The sequence below is a fragment of the Phocoena sinus genome, chromosome 3, assembly GCF_008692025.1.
Source record: "Phocoena sinus isolate mPhoSin1 chromosome 3, mPhoSin1.pri, whole genome shotgun sequence".
NCBI classification, from domain to species: Eukaryota; Metazoa; Chordata; class Mammalia; order Artiodactyla; family Phocoenidae; genus Phocoena; species Phocoena sinus.
The window spans coordinates 125,472,175-125,493,387 of record NC_045765.1 but is presented as its reverse complement, the minus strand read 5'-3'; the positions used below and the strand labels follow the sequence as shown (position 1 = coordinate 125,493,387).

Here is a 21,213-nt window from a genome sequence, read left to right as displayed (position 1 = left end):
TCTGGCCTTACATTTAGGTCTTTAATCCATTTTGAGTTTACTTTTGTGTATGGTGTTGGGGAGTGTTCTAATTTCATTCTTTTACATGTAGTTGTCCAGTTTTCCCAGCACCACTTACTGAAGAGGCTGGGGCTACTCTTTGTTGCGGTGCGTAGGCTTCTTATTGCGGTGGCTTCTCTTGATGTAGAGCACAGGCTCTTGGCGCACGGGCTTCAGTAGTGTGGCACACGGGCTCTGTAGTTGTGGCTCACGGGCACAGGCTGAGGAGTTGTGGCACCCGGGTTTAGTTGCTCCGCAGCATGTGAGATCTTCCCGGACCAGGGCTCAAACCCATGTCCCCTGTATTGGCAGGTGGATTCTTAACCACTGCACCACCAGGAAAGCTCATGAAAGTGTTTTTGAATCAAGATATATAGTTGTTACTAAAAGGATTATACTTAATGGTAGCCCTAGCACGGGGGTTGGCAATCTTTTTCATTAAAGGGCCAGATGGTAAATATTTTAGGCTTTGTGGGCCATATGGTCTTTGTTACAGCTGCTCAACTCTGCCATTGTAGCCCACATTATAATAGATAATATGTAAATAAATGTGACTGTGTTCGAATAAAACATTATTTACAGAGGCTGAAATTTGAATTTTATTTAATTTTCATGTGTCATGAAATATTGTTCTTTGTTGGTTATGTTTTTCAGTGATTAAAACAAAAAACAAGCCATGGGCCGAATTTTGCTTGCAGGCTATATACCCCTGCCATAGCAGTTGATTTTTCTGAATTACCTTTCTAATCCAAATTAGAACTGAAGATTTATTGCTTAAAACCTTTTAGAGGTATATGGCTCATGGTGAATTATTTTAAAAGAAGTCTCTTTCCTGGGGGAAAAAAATGCCCATAAACATAGACAAGTACCCCTTATTTTGACTATAAAGAGGCAGTTGACAGCTTCCATAAACCACTTATTTCCTTGATCGTACAGAGGAATCTTGCTGTTGCTAAGCTGGGTTTTCTAATACAGGTCAAAATCCCATTACAATGAATATTTTTATAGTGGGAGTATTTTATAGTGGAAGTATTCATTCAACAACTGTATTTAAGTACCTACTCTTTTGAGGCATTTAGGTGGTAGAAAAATAAATCTCCTGTGGATGCATCCTGCCTTTGACAACCTTCCAGCCTAACAAGAAATATAAAGTTTGTGCAAGTTGTGGCTAGAAATGGACCAAACAGAGCTGGAAGCTAATAAGAATAGGATGCAGAAAATAATAACAGAGATAGAAGTTCAGAAACAGAAATAGAGAAGGCAAAACACTGGGTCTGTATTGAAAATACACGTATGGGGTCAGTGCAAGAGAGAACAAAGTAGGGAGAAATAACTTATCACAGGCCCACAGTTGAATGTTGCTCTTTGTACCCGCACAATCATTCATTACTGGGCTTGTCATGAGGCCAGGTCCCGCTGCTGTTACTTGGATGACAGAAGGCAGGGTAGCAGAGCTAGCCTGTCAGAAGAGAAGGTGGCTGGTGAATGGGCAGAGCTCAGATTTTAGAGCCGGTTCAACCAGCATTTGATTCTCAGACCGTTACTTGCTAAATATGTGTTTCGGCAAGTTGCTTAATCTTTAGTTTCCCAATCTGTAAAATGGGGTGAATCTTATTTTTTGACAGTAGTCAGTGTTGTGACCTGTTCCTCTTCCTAGTTTAGTGTTCTTTGCTTGTTGCTTATAAACTTTGAGAAACTGCTTAGTAGAACATGGATGGTTTTTGGATCCAGAGACAGGGTCAGATCTGGATTCAAATTCCACCATTACTACTTAATGTATAAATTTGGGAATGTCATTGAATTTCTCTATAAAATAAGCATACTTCATGATTTTGTAATGAAGATTGAATTAACTAAAGTGATAAAATAATAGTTTCTACTTTTCAAAGACTATATTCCTTACAGTGTGTTTTCTCACAGTTTCCTATATATCCTCATAGGCCAAGCAGGTTTTGTTGATCTTTGCTTTTTGAGTCTGTTATAAAAAATACAGGTTTACTGAATAATAGTGATAGTGATAACTTAGACTTGGATGTTTACTCTGTGCCAGACTCTGAGCTAAGAATTTATATATACTATTTCATATAACTTGCACAATGTAGATACTAAAATCTAGATACTAGTATTATAATTTTACAGGTGGGAAATCTGATGCTTAGAAAATTAAATAACTTGCCTCAGGTAACACAGCTATTAAGTACTTAAGTTGGGATTTGAACCCCCAAAATCTGCCTCTGCTCTGCTAAGTACTATAACATGTCTTCATGTGATTCTGATACACTTCTCTAGAGGCAGTTGCCCCACTCCCTTCCTATTACTAAAGCATCTAGCACAGTGCCCAGCGTCCAGAAGGCACTTCACAAATATGGGCTCTTTCTACTCTGCCTCTCATCTCCCAAATGTTGGAGCTAAGATACCAACCATACAAGATAGACTGCTTGCTAGAACAGGTTAGAAGAGAAATCTCTGTAAATGAAAACTTTTCTACATCCGTTCTTTTACATATTGAGCAATAATTGGTTCACATTTCCAGGATAATATAACTTTAATATTGCCTTGAAGTTTACTGTATTATGATTTGGCTTATATGCCATATATACCCTAAATTGAATTCAGATAATTATGGGGTATGATTTTAGTTATGAAACTATCCCCTCTACATCCTCCCCACACTTAAGTAATTTTTATGACACAAATCATTACCTAATATGTTTCTTTTCTGTGCCCCTTCACTAGTATATATGCTACAGGAGAGGAGGGAACTCATGTGCCTAAAACAATATGTAACAGGTGCTTAATACATATTTGTTTCATGCATGAATGAATAAAATGTGCAAATTATAGAAAACTTATATTTAAATATTATTTTTCTTTATAGCTTGGATCAGAAAAACAAGAAAGACTCCACCTACTATGGAGGTAAGAATACACAGGAAAATATTCAAATAGGTGTTTATAATGCTGTGTTTCTCAATTGGGAGTTTGTACTCTCAGGGATACGTGAAACCTCTAAAATATATGTGATGTCACCTCTCCAAAGCATTAATTTTACCCCATAGAAAATAATTTCAAACATTTTTATAATAAAATAAATGCACAACTTGTGGGATGTAACAAAATCCATATAAAATGTTAAATGAAATAATAAAAATTTAAAACAAAATAAAAACACTTTAGAGAATGTTTGGACTTACAGCAGCTTGCATTAGGTCATTTCCCTGTCCCCTGGGAGTTCTCTGTTCTGATACAGATGATTTGGTGGAAAAGTTTGAGAAACACTAAATCTCTTGGTCCTCTCTAAATCATGCTCTGCCCTTAATTTTATATAAAACATAAAGTTTTATAATTTTATATAAATTTAACACCATCTAGTATCTGAAGAAACTTATTACAATTAGCATGTAATATGTAACACTTGGTAACTAATAGTTGAATTGAATTTTTATTTAAAACTTAAAAACATAGGGAATTCCCTGGCAGTCCAGTCCAGTGGTTAGAACTCCGTGCTTTCACTGCCCAGGTTCAATCCCTGGTTGGGGAACTAAGATCCTGCAAACCACGTGGAGTGGCCAAAACAAAAAAAAAACTTTAGAAACATAGTTTGGGTGGGATGCAGAATAAAAAGCATAGCAATGCTGTGGTATTTATGTTTTTAAAACATGATTATTTCATAATTTTTATTTTAAAACAATAGCATGAAATGTTCTAAAGTTAATTTGTAAGAAATAAATGTATTTCATAAGAGGGAAGTTTTCAAATTAATATACTACCTATTCCATTTTTTCTGCTACTGAGGACTCCTCTTTTCCCTCCCCTATTCCCTCACTACTACAACTCTGCTGACAATGTAAATGGGCTCCTATACTCAGGCCACACTTTTTAAGAGGTGGGATACTCCAGGGCAGAATATATGATGACCTATAAATTGGCATACCTATCTTTACTTGTTCCATTCCTCCTGGACTGACTCCATCAAGGTGTGTCTGCCTGGGGTCTGAGTGAGCACATCTCTAAGCCTATTTCTAGCTTTGTATGTTGCTTCTACCTTGACCTTGTCTTACTCTTCTCAGACCCTTTTTTCTAATATCAGTGAACCTTGGAATAAAAGCGAAAAAAAAATCAATGTGATCCAATATTCAGAAGTATCCCCTGTGATTTCCAGTGGTAGGATGGATCAAGGAGCCCTTCTGAGTCCCCTTCTCTGGGCCATAATAAGAGCTACTGTTCTCAGAGAAAAAGGTGTTTCTTCTATCCTCCAGACTTTGAAAGCCTTCTTCCATGGAAACATTGATACTTGCAAAGTGATTAGATGGAGGCAACTGCAATAATCAGGCCTAAGGCACTACTCGTATAAATGTTAGGTAATCCCAGTATCTCAGACAAGTTCCAGTCAGAACAGTGAGACCAAGTCATTCCCTCCATGGTGCTCACATTCTTGAATATCTAAAAAGGGGCCCTCTGTTGCCTCTTTTCTAATGTACTGTTAATCACATCGTTCTTTATGCTCTTCTGTACCTCCCAACAGACACACACACACACACACACACACAAATACACAAATGCACACACCCTTTTCTCTCTCTCCTGACCCTTTCCATTGTGTTCCAGGAATTTCCGTTTCTTTATTAGCAAATTACCCTTCACCTTTAATATTGTCCTAGGAACTTTCTCTACCATAGAGCCTCAAGTAAAATCTATGTGTCTAAAAGATAGTGAGTCTCTTTTTTCCTTGAGGTGAATTGTGCTCATTTTCCTACAACCCATAGAAAAGGAATTGGGATCGATTGCTCCTACCTTCCCTGCGTCGTTTCCAAAATATTATTCCATTTTGTGAGCCCAGGAGAGTGTGGTATCTTTGCAATCCAAGTAGATTTCTCTCGACCTGTTGATCATTTTTATCTTTGCTAACCTCTAGGGCACTCTCCCACACTGATGGCAGAGATTAGAACCAGACTTGCGGTTTTTTCCCCGTCAGTGTCTTCCTAAGTCTTAGCCATTTACTTCTTTGACTTCATCCACACCAGTATCCCTACTTCAATAAACAACCACTTCTGTAGCCACACCTTAGTTCGTGTCATCCCCAAACATCATTCTATCACTAAAACTTATAAACTCTTCAATCCCAGATTTTACATATATCATGTTAAGAGGGAGGAAAAACCTATTTACTGTTAAAATAAGTCATGTATACAGAAGACCACAAGAATTAAATGTATTGTTTAACAGGTTATTATAAGGCAAATTCCACCCAAGTCAAGAAACAGAACTTTGCCAGCTACTCATGTGCCCCATCTCAATACAACCTCCTTTCTCCCCACAAAAGCAACCCTGAACCTGACTTTTATAGTATTGTTTACTCACATGTTTAAATAATCTTCTCAGCCAAATGTACACTATAGTTTAGACTTGCCTGTTTTGTAAAAACTTCATATTTGTTTTAAATCTCTTTCAGTTTATATGTTCTTCCTCCATCACTTTTATTTCCTTACAAATTTGTCTGTTGAAAAACCCAGCCCATTTGACTTAAAGAGTTTGCCACAGTCTAGATTTTGCTGATCTTATGCTCTCTGTGTAATTCAACATGTTCCCCTGCTCCTCTGTCTTTCTTCCACATTGGCAGCTGGATCCAGAAGCTAGATATTGATGTTTGATCTTTTTGTCAAGAATGTAGAAAATGTTTGGCAAGACTACAGGAGAACATTATGTCTGGTTGTCCTTCTTTTTGTGATCTTTGTAATTGCTCATGCTTAATACCTATATCAATTCATTGGAAACAACCTCCTATTCTTGCATATCTGTTGAAACTATTTTGTTTTCAAGATGCTACCAGTAATTTGAGTTCTCTACTTTTTTTCAAATCACTTAGTGAGCTCCCACCCCCAAATAGACTTCTGCCCATATCACCTGTAGACTATGGCTGAAGGTTAGCCAGTAGCAATTAGAATACCATTTACAATAGCATCAGAAAGCATAAAATACCCTGATATAAATTAAGCAAATATATGCGACATGTAGACTTTTAAAAAATATTTATTTATTTATTTGTGTGTATGTATGTCTGTGTTGAGTCTTCATTGCTGTGCGAGGGCTTTCTTTAGTTGCGGCGAGCAGGGGCTACTCTTTGTTGTGGTGTGCGGGCTTCTCATTGCAGTGGCTTCTCTTGTTGTGGAGCATGGACTCTAAGCACGCGGGCTTCAGTAGCTGTGGCACGTGAGCAATTGTGGCGCACGGGCTAGCTGCTCCGTGGCATGTGGGATCTTCCATTCTTAACCACTGCACCACCAGGGAAGTCCCAAGACATGTAGACTTAAAACTATAAAACACTGGTGAGAGAAATTAAAGAAGACCTAAATTAATGAGGAGAAATACCTCTTCATGGACTGGAATATTCAATATTGCTAAGATGTTAGTTCTCCCAAACTGATTCACAGCAGTAATTCTTTTTTTTTTTTTTCTGGCCACGCAGCCTGTGGGATCTTAGTTCCCCAACCAGGGATCGAACCCGTGCCCCCTGCAGTGGAAGTGTGGAGTCTTAACCACTGGACCATCAGGGATGTCCCTCACAGCAGTGATTCTTACGCTTTGTCATGCACCAGTTACAGGGAGGGCTTGTTAAAACACAGATTGCAAGGCCTTATTCCCAGAGTTTTTGATCCACAAGGTCTGAGGTAAGGCCTGAATATTTGCATTCATAACAAGTTCCCTGGTGGTGGTAATGCTGCTGGGCCAGAGCCCTTACTTTGTGAACCACTATCTATAGACTCAATCAAATAAAAATCCAGTTAAAATCCCATTAGACTTGTTTTGGTAGAAATTAACATGCTGATTCTAAAATATATATGGAAATGCAAAGGACCTAGAATAGCTGAAAGCAATCATGAAAAAGGAGACGACAATTAAAGGACTTATGCTGTCTGGCTTTAAGACTTATTCTAAAACTATAATAATTAAGAAAGTGTGGGGACTCTTCTGGCAGTCCAGTGCTTAAGACTTTGCCTTAGAATGCAGGGAGTGCAGGTTCGATCCCTGGTCAGGGAGCTAAGATCCCACATGCCTCAGGACCAAAAAACCAAAAAATAAAATAAAATAAAACAGAAGCAATATTGTAACAAATTCAATAAAGACTTTAAAAATGGTCCACATCAAAAAAAATATTTAAAAAAAAAGACAATGTGGTACTGGCATAAGGATATATAAACAAATAAGTGGAAAAAGAAAAGAGAGTTTAGAAATAGTATACAGCCAGTTGGTTTTTGGCAGTAGCACCAAAGGAATACAATTAGGAATGGAAAGTCTTCATAACAAGTGGTGCTAGAATAACTTAATATCCATATGGAAAAAGCTGAACCTTGACCCCTACCTCACATCATACACAAATATTAATTAAAGATGGATCATAGATTAAACATAAAAGCTAAAACTATAATGCTTCTACAAAAAGGCATAGTGGCATATCTTCACAACTTCGGGGTATACAGGAGACAGAAAGCACTATCCATAAAGGAAAAACATTGGTAAATTGAACCTAATCAAAATTAAGAGAACAAATATATGGACACCATGGGGGGAAAGGGGAGGTGGGATGAATTGGGAGATTGGGATTGACATATATACACTATTGATACTATGTATAAAATAGATAACCAGTGAGAACCTACTGTATAGCTCAGGGAACTCGGTCCTCTGCGGTGACCTAAATGGGAAGGAAATCTAACAAAGAGGGCAGATATATATATATGATTCACTTTGCTGTACAGTAGAAACCAATACGACATTGTAAAGCAACTATACTCCAATAAAAATTAATTATAGAAACAAACAAAAAAAAAACTAATGCTCATCAAAAGAGAACATTAGGAAAGCCACAGACTGGGAGAAAATAATCACAGTACATGTATCTGACAAAGGACTTGCATCCAGACTATATAAAGAACACTTCAACTCAATGATAAAAGACAGAGCTAATAAAAATGGGGTGAAAATCTTGAATTGGCTTTAATAAGATTCAAGAATGGCCAGTAAGCATATAAAAAGATACTTAACATCACTAGTCACCATAATGGGATACCACCACACATCTATGAAAATGGCTAAAATTTAGAAGATTGACAATAACCATAACTAGAGCAACCATAAACATTCATATATAACCATACAGTGCTGATTGGTGTGAAAATGATATAACTATGTTCAAAAACTGACAGTTTCTTATAAAGTCAAATGCACGCCTACCCTATAACTCAACAGTTTCTCTCCTGGCCACCTTGAAGGCTGAAGGAATCAATTTTTAGGCACACTTCTTGGGAAGCTCTGGCCAAAAGATCTAGTTCCTTGAAATTCCATTTAAGCCTCCTGCCCTGCCCAACTTTCTAGCTTTCCTCCTTATATTTGTTATACCCATCCTACTTTCCAAGGCACTCCTTGCTGTTTCTCAAGCTGAATATCTTTCTCTCCCATCAGCAGGACACTTCTGCTCATGCTTAATTCTGTTTAAAAGGCCCTTTAAAATTCTGTGATACTTTCCTTAACTTTGTTCCCAACTTCTTAACTCATAGAGTTAGTCACTTCTTTCTTGATACAGCTACACTGCCTTGTGCACTTATATAACCCTTTGAGTTCAGTATTATAATTACTTGTTTTATGCTGACTATATTGTAGGCTCTATGGCACAGGGATTATGTCTTATTCATTTATATAACAGATGCACCTAACACAGAACCTGATTCATTATTAGTTAGATAGGCTTTTATTGACAGACTTGAAAATCTCAATGCCATGTAAATATATTACATGGTTTGTATGACAGAGTTTGAATTTCCAGCGACCAACTATAAAATAACCCTGAGAAACTGAACATATTTTGAAATTGAGCATTGCTTTTACTTTTTTCATGAAAATTCAGTTTTACTGCAGGTTGCCAATATAGTTCAACACCTGTTCATCAGTTCAGTACAAGTTGAATTAACATTTCACAAAATTAATGAAGTAGACTTTTCCTAGTCTTGACTCTGTCCCGTTAGAAGCCATATGCAGCAAGTATTCTGAAATATTGCTTCTCCTTTCATCCTGACAAGACAATAGGAAACAAAGTTTTCTGTTTGAAAAAGTAAATAAATGTATTGCCAAGTATTGACAAAATACATGACTCAGCAACAGGTTTACAGACAGTAGAAGAAATCCATAATATTAGAGCTCACTCACTTCATTTTTAATACATATGCTCCATGAAAGAGGAAGAGGAAATTCTAGAAATCAGTAGAGAATGGAGTTGGATGGTGATACTGTAGTCGAAGGAGAGGTTAGGGCAGCTAGGTAGGACCATACTGCACAGCACCTTGTTTACTTGACCATGTTCTCAGATCTGGTCTGGAGGCTCCAAAGACTCATTTTTTGTCCACGTCCAAGGTGATTTGGCTCTAAAAGATATCACAGTGACTAAAACACAAGAGAGTTTGAAAGCGTTGCCAGAATTCCAGTATATTAATTTATAGTAAGAAATTAAGTTGGCATAGGAAAAAAACAGTAGGATATCTGGTGAGTGCGGCATTAGGATAAGGGAAGTTAAGTAGTAAAATAAATGTTTAATTGCATCCAGCCTAAAATCACCTGTTGTGTCCATCTTACAATAGGGATTGTCTGATCCATAGTAATGGAAATATTTAAATAGAATTGACCACAATTCCCAATATCTGTCTTTATCCTAGGAATAGCCTTATGATTTGGAATAGAAAAAAATTGCCACATGTGTATTAAAGTTTTTGCCCCCATGAACAGTGTTTTTATGGATTGCCAGCATTTGTTTCTATGATTATCCTTTTTTCTCTGCTACTCCTTTCTGATTGACCTGTTATTTCTTTTGCTATTACACTAGTTATATTATGGTCAAATGTTGCTGGCCCTGCAGCCCTTCATTTATTTTACTCTTTTCATATCTCTGCCCTGGCCTATAATGTGTTGATCTTGCAGTTTAACTTTCAGAAAAGAATCTTGTTTCTGAATTTCTGAAGCCCATTTCATTGTTTCTAAGTGACTGACATTTATTGAGTGAGTTCTCTGTGCCTAGTATTATTAGTTCATTTTATAAGTTACAGAATTGAAATGTCTTAAAATTGACATTTTGCATATATAATCCTATTTTCCTACTGACTTAAATGGGGAGTGTATGTTCTTATGGAAAAATAGACCCCTACCCCAAACCTCACAGTCTCACTTTTGGGAATATAGTGGAATTGGATAAGAAAATTGTAACATGTTCATACGCTGCATTAAAACATCATTCATTAAAAATGAATGAACTAGAGCTGCATGTATCAACATGGATAAATCTCAGAAACATAATATTGAGTAAAAAGAGCAAGTTGCAGAAGATTTCGTACAACATGATACCATTTATATAAAATTTGAAGGCAGGGAAAGAAAAAGGAATTTCAAATGAAGTTAGTCAGTTAAACACATGAGTTTACTTTCTCTTTTTGAGCCTAATGAAAATGGCAGTAAAGGGGGTTACTTTTAAAAGCATAAGGTCAAAGAAAAATTGAAGAGGCAAACGCAGCAACAATGTTTTGGAAGCTGGAAAGCAGATGAGCAATGTTAACAAATTTAGCAAAACTGAGGAGTACAACCCCTAATCTAGCAGAAGAGAAAGCTTAGAAGAAACCCAGTTTAAACCACAGAACCCCAGAATGCTCAGTAATTGGCAGTGCCAGGAAACTGAAAGTGGAGTTGAGGCTGGTGCTAAAAACAGTAACCTGGTTGAAAATCTATTTAAGAAGCAATTCGACATTAACCAATAAATGTAGAAGAAATAACAGAGTTGGAAAATCACCATTTTTCAGCTGTCATTGTGATAATCGATTCAGGGGAAAATCATTAGTGGATATTAAAACCATTGGATCAAATTTTGTTGGGGAACAGGGTATTTACATGGTCTGAAGGTATCTCCCTGAAGATTACTTATTAATTACAAAGGGGAAGAAAAAGTAACTTTATAGTGGGCAAATCTGGCCATACCACCGTAACCAGCTAGTCAGACGTGCCAAGTAGAACAGCCCTGATGTCATGTTTGCCTCTTTGTATGATGCACTGAAAGTAAGACATCATTCATGTAGTAGTTTTTTAAATGCACAAATTTAATCTAATCATGAGGAAGTAACCAGAAAACTTCATGAAATGCCAGGCCAGTCATATCAGTGTAATGAACGACAAAGAAAGACTAATCAACCTGATGAACAAATATGACACGTGATCCTGAATTGAGGGAAAACTTTAGCTATACAGGACAGTATTGGGGTGTTTTTAAAAATTTGAACATGAACTATATATTAAATAATAGCGTTGTATCAATGTTAAATCTCCTGAAGCAAAAGAAAAGGACATTGTTAAAAGTCCCTTTGTGAAAGTCTGAAAACCAGGCAACTTTTCTACCCAGTTGAAACCTGGAGTTTTATTCATGGCAAAGGGAAAACAGTACAGACTGTTTTCCAGACATATTTGAGGGAAGAGGTACATTCGGAAAAATAGAGGGATTAAATGAACACATATATACTGAACATATCAAATTGAATTATAGATAAGTATGTGGAAAATGAACAGACTTCATTTGTTATCTCCAAAAAAGTAAACCTTGGGTAGGAGAAGGAATAATAATTTTAGTGTTTACTCATAATAATAAATATTGAATATTGATTTACAACTACATTGAGGATATGGGATGGGTTAAATCCTCATTTTCAGTAATGAGAAGTTAACATACAGTGCTTGAAACTGAATAATAAAGAATGATAATATAAGAATGTTATGGAAGGTTGGGGCAAAGTCTGTTTGATAGCTGTCAAACACTTTTGTGGCTCTCTGGTTTGGCCTGTACCATATATATCAGCTAAAAGAATATAAAGTAGTTGCTTCTGGCGAGAGAGAAATAATATTTTCATAATAAGCCTTTTACGATGATGTGTGCTTACAAACTATGTGAATATATAACTTTAATTTAAAGAAAAGAATTTGAAAAAATACATACACAGTGCCATAGATGAGGGGTAGCCAAGTTTTTCTTTCAAGCACCTGATAGTAAATATTTTGGCCATTGTGAGACAATCTCTGTTGCAACTATTTAACTTCGTCGTTTTACTGTGAAAGCACTTATGGACAATATGTAAACCGGTGAGTGTGGCTGTGCCCTACATAACTTTGTATACAAAACAAGTGGCAGCTGGATCCTAGTTTGCCAACCCCAGCTGTTGATCAGTGGTTTTCAAATTGGGATACCTGTACCCTGGGCACACAAAGACTTCCTGTGGGATATACAGGTATGAATAGCTTTAAAGCAATTAATTTCCATATTCTCTCTTTCCATATGTAGTCCTTCCTAAAAAAAGATCTGCCTGAGAACTCCTTCTGGTCTGCCAGTTCTCCTTTCTGACTTTTTTCATAATCATCTGTCTTTCAAAAGAAAAGCTTACTTCTTGTCCATACTAAATCTTACTATGGTACGTTGCCTTGGGGTTTAAAAATCAGGGCAGCAAACAAAGAGACTATCAGAGAGTCTCTCCTGAGAGAGTCCCTTGAGAACGAAACAGAGAAAGCTTCAATAAAAATTATTGAAAGGGGCAACACATTATTTCATCCAGGTGACAAACTCATAGTAAGGCTCCATGCCTTATAGTTTCTCTGTCTACTTAGCTAGCTAGCTATCCATTTATCTATCTTAAAATTAAAATTCACAAGTGAGAAAGTTGTCATGGGGACACATAATAACACATTTATTTGAATTTTAAAATTAAGTTAGAATTTTTCTGAGAGTAGGTTGAATTTGGGTGATTGTATTTGACAATGAGGACTGGCTTTGCCAATTAAGTTATATGGTTATATTTCCGTAAATTGAATAAACTAAACTGCAGCTCCAAGGCTTTGACAAAAACATATTTAAAGCATGCATTTGATATGCAGTAAACTGGAAAATACATCCTTTGCCATTATTTAAGTGTCAACTTAAATATGCAAGGTGGTGCATAGTTTTTAAAAGTCTTAGGAGATAAGTATGTAAAAAATTTTTAAAAACCACTGCTGTTTTGTTATTGATATATAAAGATGTAGTGAAAGTATAAACACATGCATGAATAAGTAGGTATTACCACTGGGGAAGGAGAATGTAGATGGGGGCTCACAGAGCATTTTATTGGTCATGTCTGTAGTGTTCTTTTTCTTAAGTTGGATGGTGGTCATACCTGTAGTGTTTTATTTCTTAAGTTGGTCATATTTGTAGTGTTTTATTTCTTAAGTTGGATGGTGGTCATACCTGTAGTGTTTTCTTTCTTAAGTTGGTCATATTTGTAGTGTTTTATTTCTTAAGTTGGATGGTGGGCACATGAGTGTATATTATGTTATTAGCTATATTTATTTATACACATGAAATAGTTCATTTAAAAAGAATACAATGAAACCTCGTAATCATATATTTTAAGAGAACATGTTGGATCCCTGATAGAAAAATAAGATATTCAGAATAAACTGAAAAATGAAATACTTGAAATTCTGAAATACCAAAAGCACTTAAGGAATTACATAGCAATATGAGTAAGAAATAATCAGTGTGGTTTAGGTTTTGGAATTCCTTTTTAAAGATTTAATGCTTATATAACTTTATTGTTCATTCAGTTATTTATCAAGCATCTAGTATGTGCTTGATAGGTAGTATAATTTCTTTGTAGACATATGTTGTACACAACAACTTGTCCTAGATATCTTAACTCTGTTAAATTATGTGTAAACTGCTTTTAGTATCATCTTTTTTCCTTTGTGAAACTGAATTAATCTGATTCTTTACAGTTGCAAGGAAAAAACATTCACATATTGCCTTCAGAAATTGGATCTTATTGCAGTTTTACACAGGAGCATTATATCTTTGGTGGTACAGTCATTTTGAGATCTTTGGTTTCCAGGATTAGAAAGGATATATCCTGAGCTTGATCAACGTACCATTCTTTATTTACCTACTAGCATTTCTGCCTCCCCAAAGGAAAAGTTGTGGTTGAATGGGTTTACCACCATCCCCAATGAAAGGTCCCCGTTGGGCCGAGTTTTATGCCAGTCTATTGACCTCTTTTATACCTAACTCATTTGTGGCTGCCTATAAACAGACGAAGAAGCAGGCTTGTCCCCATTCAGGAGTGCCTGAAGCCCAGAAATTTATACCTGCTAGTGTAATTCTTGGGCACTTTTGTGACTCTCTGGCTTGGCCTATACACTATGACCTTACTTGATATTTTTCCTTTGTTTTATTAAAAAGTTAATATAACAATAATATTTAATAGAAATAATAAATTACCCCAAATTCTATGGCTGGCTGCACGATTCTTAACTTTAACAAGTTAATTTACCCATGTATACATCGGCAAATAATTGTAATTTTGGTATGTTTATTGTTTTGTATTCTGATGTTTTCATTTCACTGTCATAATAAAGGAATTTTAAAAAGCACTTGAAACACAATAGCATAACACATAGTTGCTTTTTCTGTGTACCTTCTTTGGTATTGACCTCTAGCTTTGTAAAAACTGAAAAAAAATATGAAATTTGCCATGCTTCTCTAGAAAAATGTGGTAAGAAATGAAAGTGAATCATTTGAGTGTTTTGAGCTCCTCAGAGTCTACACTTGTAACCATAAGCTAGTGAGCCTCCCTATCTATAGGTATTTATTTATTAATTGTGCAAGAAATTTTTACGCTAGTTTATGTTGTAAATCTGTTTGGTTTTCAAAACACTGAGTTTAGGTGGGTCTTACTAAAAAGTAGCATCTCAAATTTCAAGCATCCCACCTTTCTCGGTCTGAAAGGATTGCTTCTCATATACTTCTGTACAAAGCTGAGGTCTGAGTTTAGCCTTAGTTTCGGAAAATATTTTCTTCTATTTTGACCTTTATCTGACTTTTAAAGCAGAATATAAAAGATTTTTCTTTAAGTTGTATATAAATAAAGTGCTATTATTCATTATTTTTAGATAAACGTGTGGTCAGGTTCTTCTGAGATTCATCATAACCTCCTGGATGCATATTTTAAAGTGTACAGAATTAGTCCTGAATATTTAACCTTCTGATTCATATCATCAGTCACTAAGACAAGCTCCATTTAGGTTTTAAAACTGGATTTACATCCAGAGTGAAAAAGGTTAAGGGAGTTAAAATGAGATTAGGGGTTTTTTTTGTTTTTTATCCATACTTTTTCTCAGGTATCTCACCAAAACAATTTCTTGTAATTTTCCTCTTATTCATTATTGTGCTATTCTTCATAATCTAAATTTTAGAAAAATAAATTGCTGCTGACCACTTTTATCAGATGTAATTTGATTTACTCCCTGAAGAGCAAGGGGTGTGAGTACCACATTTAGCACCCCAACTTTTAAGACTCCCACCTAAGGAATGGGCTCCCCAAACACATAGCTCTTAAAGCCAGTGGAGCTTGTATCCATGAGACCCACAAGACTACAGCAAAGAAGCAGTCATTAATGGACTGGAGTACTCACCACAGCTGTGCAGAGAGAGCAGGTAGAAATGCCCATTTCCCTGAAAGGGACCCATCTGCATACTTTGAAAGCTGCTGCCTGTGAGTCAGGCTTCTAATTTAGCACCCTGTCTAGGGGATGGCTGCAATCCTCCCTGGACACCAGGGAAACCAGCGGACACCTCCCCACCTTCTCCCTCTAGACCACTCCAAGTTGCTGGTATCTCCCTGCACAAAGCTTGTACATGCATCTGGTGCCCCAGCTTTTGCATCAGCTACCCAAAGGAATAGGTCACTGGATCACCTGGCTCAATAGACACTGGGGCTTGCATTTATGAGCCCCACAGGACTATAGTAAACAAAGAAGCAGCTCTTAATGGGCAGAGGAGCACCCTTCTCTCCCCACCCTGCCTCCCACAGCTATATACCTGGGCCCAGCACAGAGGAAACAGGAAAAAACACCCAACTCCCAGTTTCTCCCTGGAAGAAGCTTAACTATATACTTTTGAAGCTGCTGACTGAGGGTTCAGCTTCCAGTCATCCTCCATCTAGGTGCTCAATACAATTCTGCCTTTTGGGACATTGATTGGTCTTGACACACTCTCAACTATTGGGAGCTAGTAAGATTAAAGAAGGTGGCTTGGACAATCACAGAGCTTTGAGAGACAACCAGGAGCTCAGGCTGTGCTGATTGATGAGGTTCATCTTATACATGAGACCACTGTGTCAAGACCAGGAGAAGTGGCTGTTTTATCTAATAAGCAGACACCAACACAGAGATTCAAGGAAAATGAAGAAACAGAGGAATATGTTCCAACCAAAAGAACAAGGTTAAGTAACCAAGAACAGATCTTAATGAGATTCAGATAAGTGATTTACCTGATAGAGAGTTCAAAATAACAGTCATGAAGATGCTCACCGAAGTCAGGAGAGCAGTGCATGAACAAAGTGAGAATTTCAACAAAGAGACAGAAAATATAAACAAGTACTAAACAGAATTCAAAAAGCTGAAGAATACAATAATTGAACTGAAAAATTCAATACAAGTGTTTAACAGCAGACCAGATCAAGTGGAAGAAAAGATCAGTGAACTTGAATACAGGGCAGTGGAATTCTTTCAATCAGAGGAGCAAAAAGAAAATAGAATGAAAAAAAGTGAAGCGAATTTAAGGGACTTGTGGGACACCATGATGAAGACCAGTATACACATTATAGGCATCCCAGAAGGAGAAAAGGGAAAGGGGCAGAAAGCTTATTTAAAGAAATAATGGCTGAAAAGTCCCTAACCTGGGGAAAGAAACAAATCCAGATCCAGGAAGCCCTGAGAGTTCCAAATAGAAGGAATCGAAAGAGACCCACACCAAGACACATTATAATTAAATTGTCAAAAGTTAAAGACAAGGAGAAGATCTTGAAAGCAACAAGGGAAAAGCAACTTGTTACACGTAAGGGAACCCCCATAAGACTATGAGAAATCTTGCAGACTAGAATGGATTGTCATGATATATTCAAAGTGCTGTAAGAAAAAAATTGCCAAGAACCCTACCCAGCAAAGTTGTCCTTCAGAATTGAAGGAGAGATAATGGGTTTTCCAGACAAGCAAAAGCTGAAGGAGTTTATCACCACTCTGTGGGCCTTAAAAGAAATGTTAAAGGCTTCAAGCTGAAATGAAAAGATATTAATTAGTAACAGGAAAACATGAAAATATAAAACCACTGGTAAAAGTAAATACATAGTTAAAATCAGAATACCCTAATGTTGTAATAGTAGTGTGTAAATCACTTGTAACTCTAGTGTGCAGATTAAAAGACAAAAATATTAAAAATAACAATGACTACAATAATTTTTTAATGGTTACCCAATGTAAAAATGTAAATTGTGATATCAAAAACAAAATGTTGAGGGGGAATATAAAAATGTGGAGCTTTTGTATGTGTGTGAAGTTGTCAGCTTAAGACAGACTATCATAAATATGTTTTATGTAAGCATAAAATATAAGATGTTTTATGGTCACCACAGAGCAAAACCTATGATAGATATATGAAAGATCAAGGGAAAGGAATCAAAGCATAACACTACAGAAAAATCATCAGAATACAAAGGAGGATAGCAAGAGAGAAACAAAGGAATTACAAAACAACCTGAAAACAATGAACAAAATAGCAACAGTAAGTTCATAATTATCAATAATTACTTTAAATGTAAACAGACTAAATTCTCCAGTCAAAAGACATATGGTAGAGTGGCTGCCATATGGTATTAACTACCATACGACCCAGCAGTCCCACTTGTGGGTATCTATCCAAAGGAAATGAAAACCTTATCTCAAAGGGATATTTGTACTCACATGTTCATTGAATCATTATTCACAATAGCCACTTAGGGAACAACCTAAGTGTCCATCAGTGGGTGAGTGGATCAAGAAAATATGGTATATATGCACAATGGAATATTATTCAGCCATGAGATAGAAGTAAATCCTGTCATTTGCAACAAAATATACGAACCTTCAGGATATTATGCTAAGTAAAATAAGCCAGACAAAGACAAATGCTGCATAGTACAACTTATATGTGAAATATTTTTTTAAAAGAAAGGAAAGAAAAGAAAAGTCAAACTCGTAGAAACAGAGAATATTGGTTGCCAGGGCCTGAGGGATGTGAGAGATGGGGAGAGGTGGGTAAAAATATACCAACTTTCAACTGTAAGATGAATAAGCTCTGAGGATTTAATGTGTAACATGGTTTATTCACTGTATTTTGTATAATGGAACTATGCTAAGAAAGTAGAACTTAAATGTTCTCACAAAAAGAAAAAAGTTAAATATTTGAGGTGGTGGATGTGTTCATTAGCTCAGTTGGGGGAATCTTCTCACAATATATATGCATATCAAATCATGTTGTACACCTTAAATATGTTACAATTTACATTTGTCAGTTACACCTCAATAAAGCTGAAAATATTTTAATTTAACTAATGTAAGGAATCTAAATAGCTAACAACAAAAAATCAATTGAATATTTTTTAAAAAGCTTGTTGCTAGTTGTATTTAGCTATGAGAGTTTATATATTTAAAATTTAGAAGTGACTAGTTTCATTTGTTATGGGCCAGTTCTTCTGCTTTTGATCTTAGATAGCCTTAAAGGCTGGCTACAATGATAATAAATAACCAACACATTATAAAATAGTATTACAAATCAATGCATTTTGCACTAAGTGTGCCCCAAATCCTGTGCCTCTAATCATATCATTAGCTTAGAAATTTGATTATACTAAAAGCCAAAATACACTAGTACTAAAAGAAAGTTCCATTTCTGATGGAAGAGTAGAAGTGCTTTTTACTTAAAATAAATGCCACAAATTTAGGTATTTGCTTAACTTAATCTCTTTTATTAAAAAATGTTTTTCTTTTATTTGTACTTACTTTTATTGCGTTAAAAATTGCTTTTTATATTTAAAGTATGAAGTTCTTGTTATGCAGTAATAAGGTTTAAATGTTTTCTGAATTGCACAGTTGGTGAAATGTTAGAGGAAAATAAAGTTTTTTGTCCTGTCTTTTAAAGTATTTCTAGTTCTATAATTATTTGTTTTGACAGTCTCTCTTCTTAAGACAGGGAAAAGGTATAATTTACTGAGGACTAATAAGCATAAGGGTTCAGTAATTGTCTCCCCCACAAAATCAGACTAATTGCATTATCTGTGGTCACCAAATTACATGACAGTTTATCATAAAAACATTTCCTTTCATATGTGTTTGTTGAAAATAACCTCACCAACAAGATTTTCTATTGAATTATTTCCAAATTTTTATCACCAGATGGATATTTTTGCCAAGAAATTTACATTGCATAGTAATTTAAATGGAATAATTATAAAAAGTCATGGCATATTATCCCACTAGAGTAGTACTTGTTAACAAAATTCATTTGCGTATTGGAAAATGCATGTAGTAAGTACAGTGATATATTCAGTGAAAGTTAATATATTATGTAATCAACAAAATATCACAGTTGCCTCTCAATTTAAGAAACAAAAGTAAATGATAATCATAGAATGTAAATACTATTAACCTATACTATGGAAATAGAACCCAACTTTTGTTCAACTTAAATTTGTATTAGACTTTTGAATCCTAATATACAGGTATTCTTGAAAAACTCCTAGATAGGAACTTTACTAATTCCTGCCACAATGAAAAGATATTTTAGTCTAAAAGGAAAGAAACATTCCTAAGAATTATCATTAAAAAATATCCATCTAACCTAAGTATCATAGAGTTCTTTCTTTCCAGAATGAAAGGGTCCAACCCTCATATCTTTGAAGTGAGCTCTTTTGTCTAGCAAGTGGCAAAACATCCTACCCTAAACTTCAGTCTGTGTCCTTATGAACTGATACTGTTCAAAGAATTGACTGTCACTGTTGCTGAAGCTTGTGCCTAAATACCTGAAAGAAACTGAGTTCCTAACTTTTGGAGTGCTCTGGCATCACAACACTTCTCATTAAAAAATGAGCAGAGGTCCTGAACTCTAGTGATAGATTTTGAAACCATCAAAAATTCTTCAAATACGGGATGTAGCTGCACTCTTGACTGTCATATATTGCAAGTCCTTGAATCAGAAGAATTTCCTCAAAGATCACATATAACTTGCCTGACTCAGTAGCTACAGTTGCCATATTATTCCAGTGTTAATAGAACTTATACTGTAGTGGGGAAAACAGACATGTAGCAAATACCAAAAATGGACCATTACAGATTGTAAATAGAGCTCTGAGGGAAAAAGCAAAGATTCTACGAATACAGGGACAGCTTTCTTTAAATGAGATGTTTAGGGAAGCTGCTCTGGAGGTTATATTTAGGCTGAGACCTGAAGGATAAAAAAGAACAAGCAAGACAAAGAGTGAGTGGCATGACAGCTAGGCCAGATACTATAATGAAAAGATTGACAAATTTGACAGCATAAGAAATTTTTACTTTTTCATTAAAAAATCCTAGACAAGGTTAGAGGCAAACCAAAGATAGGGTGGGGGTAGTAGCTTTTAAACACAATACAGGTAAGGACTTTTTTTTTTGTATTGGCAAATTTGTGGGAAAACAGGTCTTCTCATTCACTGTAGGTACAGATGTAAGTTGATGTCGACTCTTTAGAAATCAGTTTTCCAAATAAAGTTGGCCCTCCATATCAATGGGTTTTGCGTCCATGGATTCAACCAACCATGATCTGCTGTTGGTTGAATTCACGGATGCGAAACCCTTGGATACGGAAGACCAACTGTAAGAGACTTGAGCATCTGAGATTTTGGTGTCTGCAGGGATCCTGGAACCAAACCTCCCCGGATATTGAGGGACAACTATATATGGGAACCTTTTGATGTAGTAGTTTTGGTGTGAGAAGGTATCCTGAGGAATGATTGAAAAGTGTGTAAAATTTTATACAAGAATGTTGTTTGTAGTATGGTAAAATGTGAAGCATCCTAAACATCAGTCTATAGGGGACTGAATGAATAAATTATGTTATCTCTGTACAATGGAATACGAGCTACTATGCAGCCATTAAGAAGGGTAATGTACACAGCAGAGGGAACTATCAACAAAAGGAAAAAGCAACCCACTGAGTGGGAGAAGATATTTGCAAATGATATGTCTGATAAGGGGTTAATATTTAAACCATATAAAGAACTC

The 21,213-nt window shown here is 35.9% G+C and overlaps 1 protein-coding gene across 1 annotated transcript in view; it reads left to right on the top strand.

Moving 5' to 3' along the window:
• NDUFAF2 (NADH:ubiquinone oxidoreductase complex assembly factor 2) overlaps positions 1-21,213 on the top strand; it is a 186,658-nt gene that overhangs the window by 139,855 nt on the left and 25,590 nt on the right. Inside the window, exon 3 of the mRNA XM_032627048.1 lies at positions 2,918-2,958. Coding sequence (XP_032482939.1) covers positions 2,918-2,958 — 41 coding nt within the window. The remainder of the gene's footprint in view (positions 1-2,917; positions 2,959-21,213) is intronic.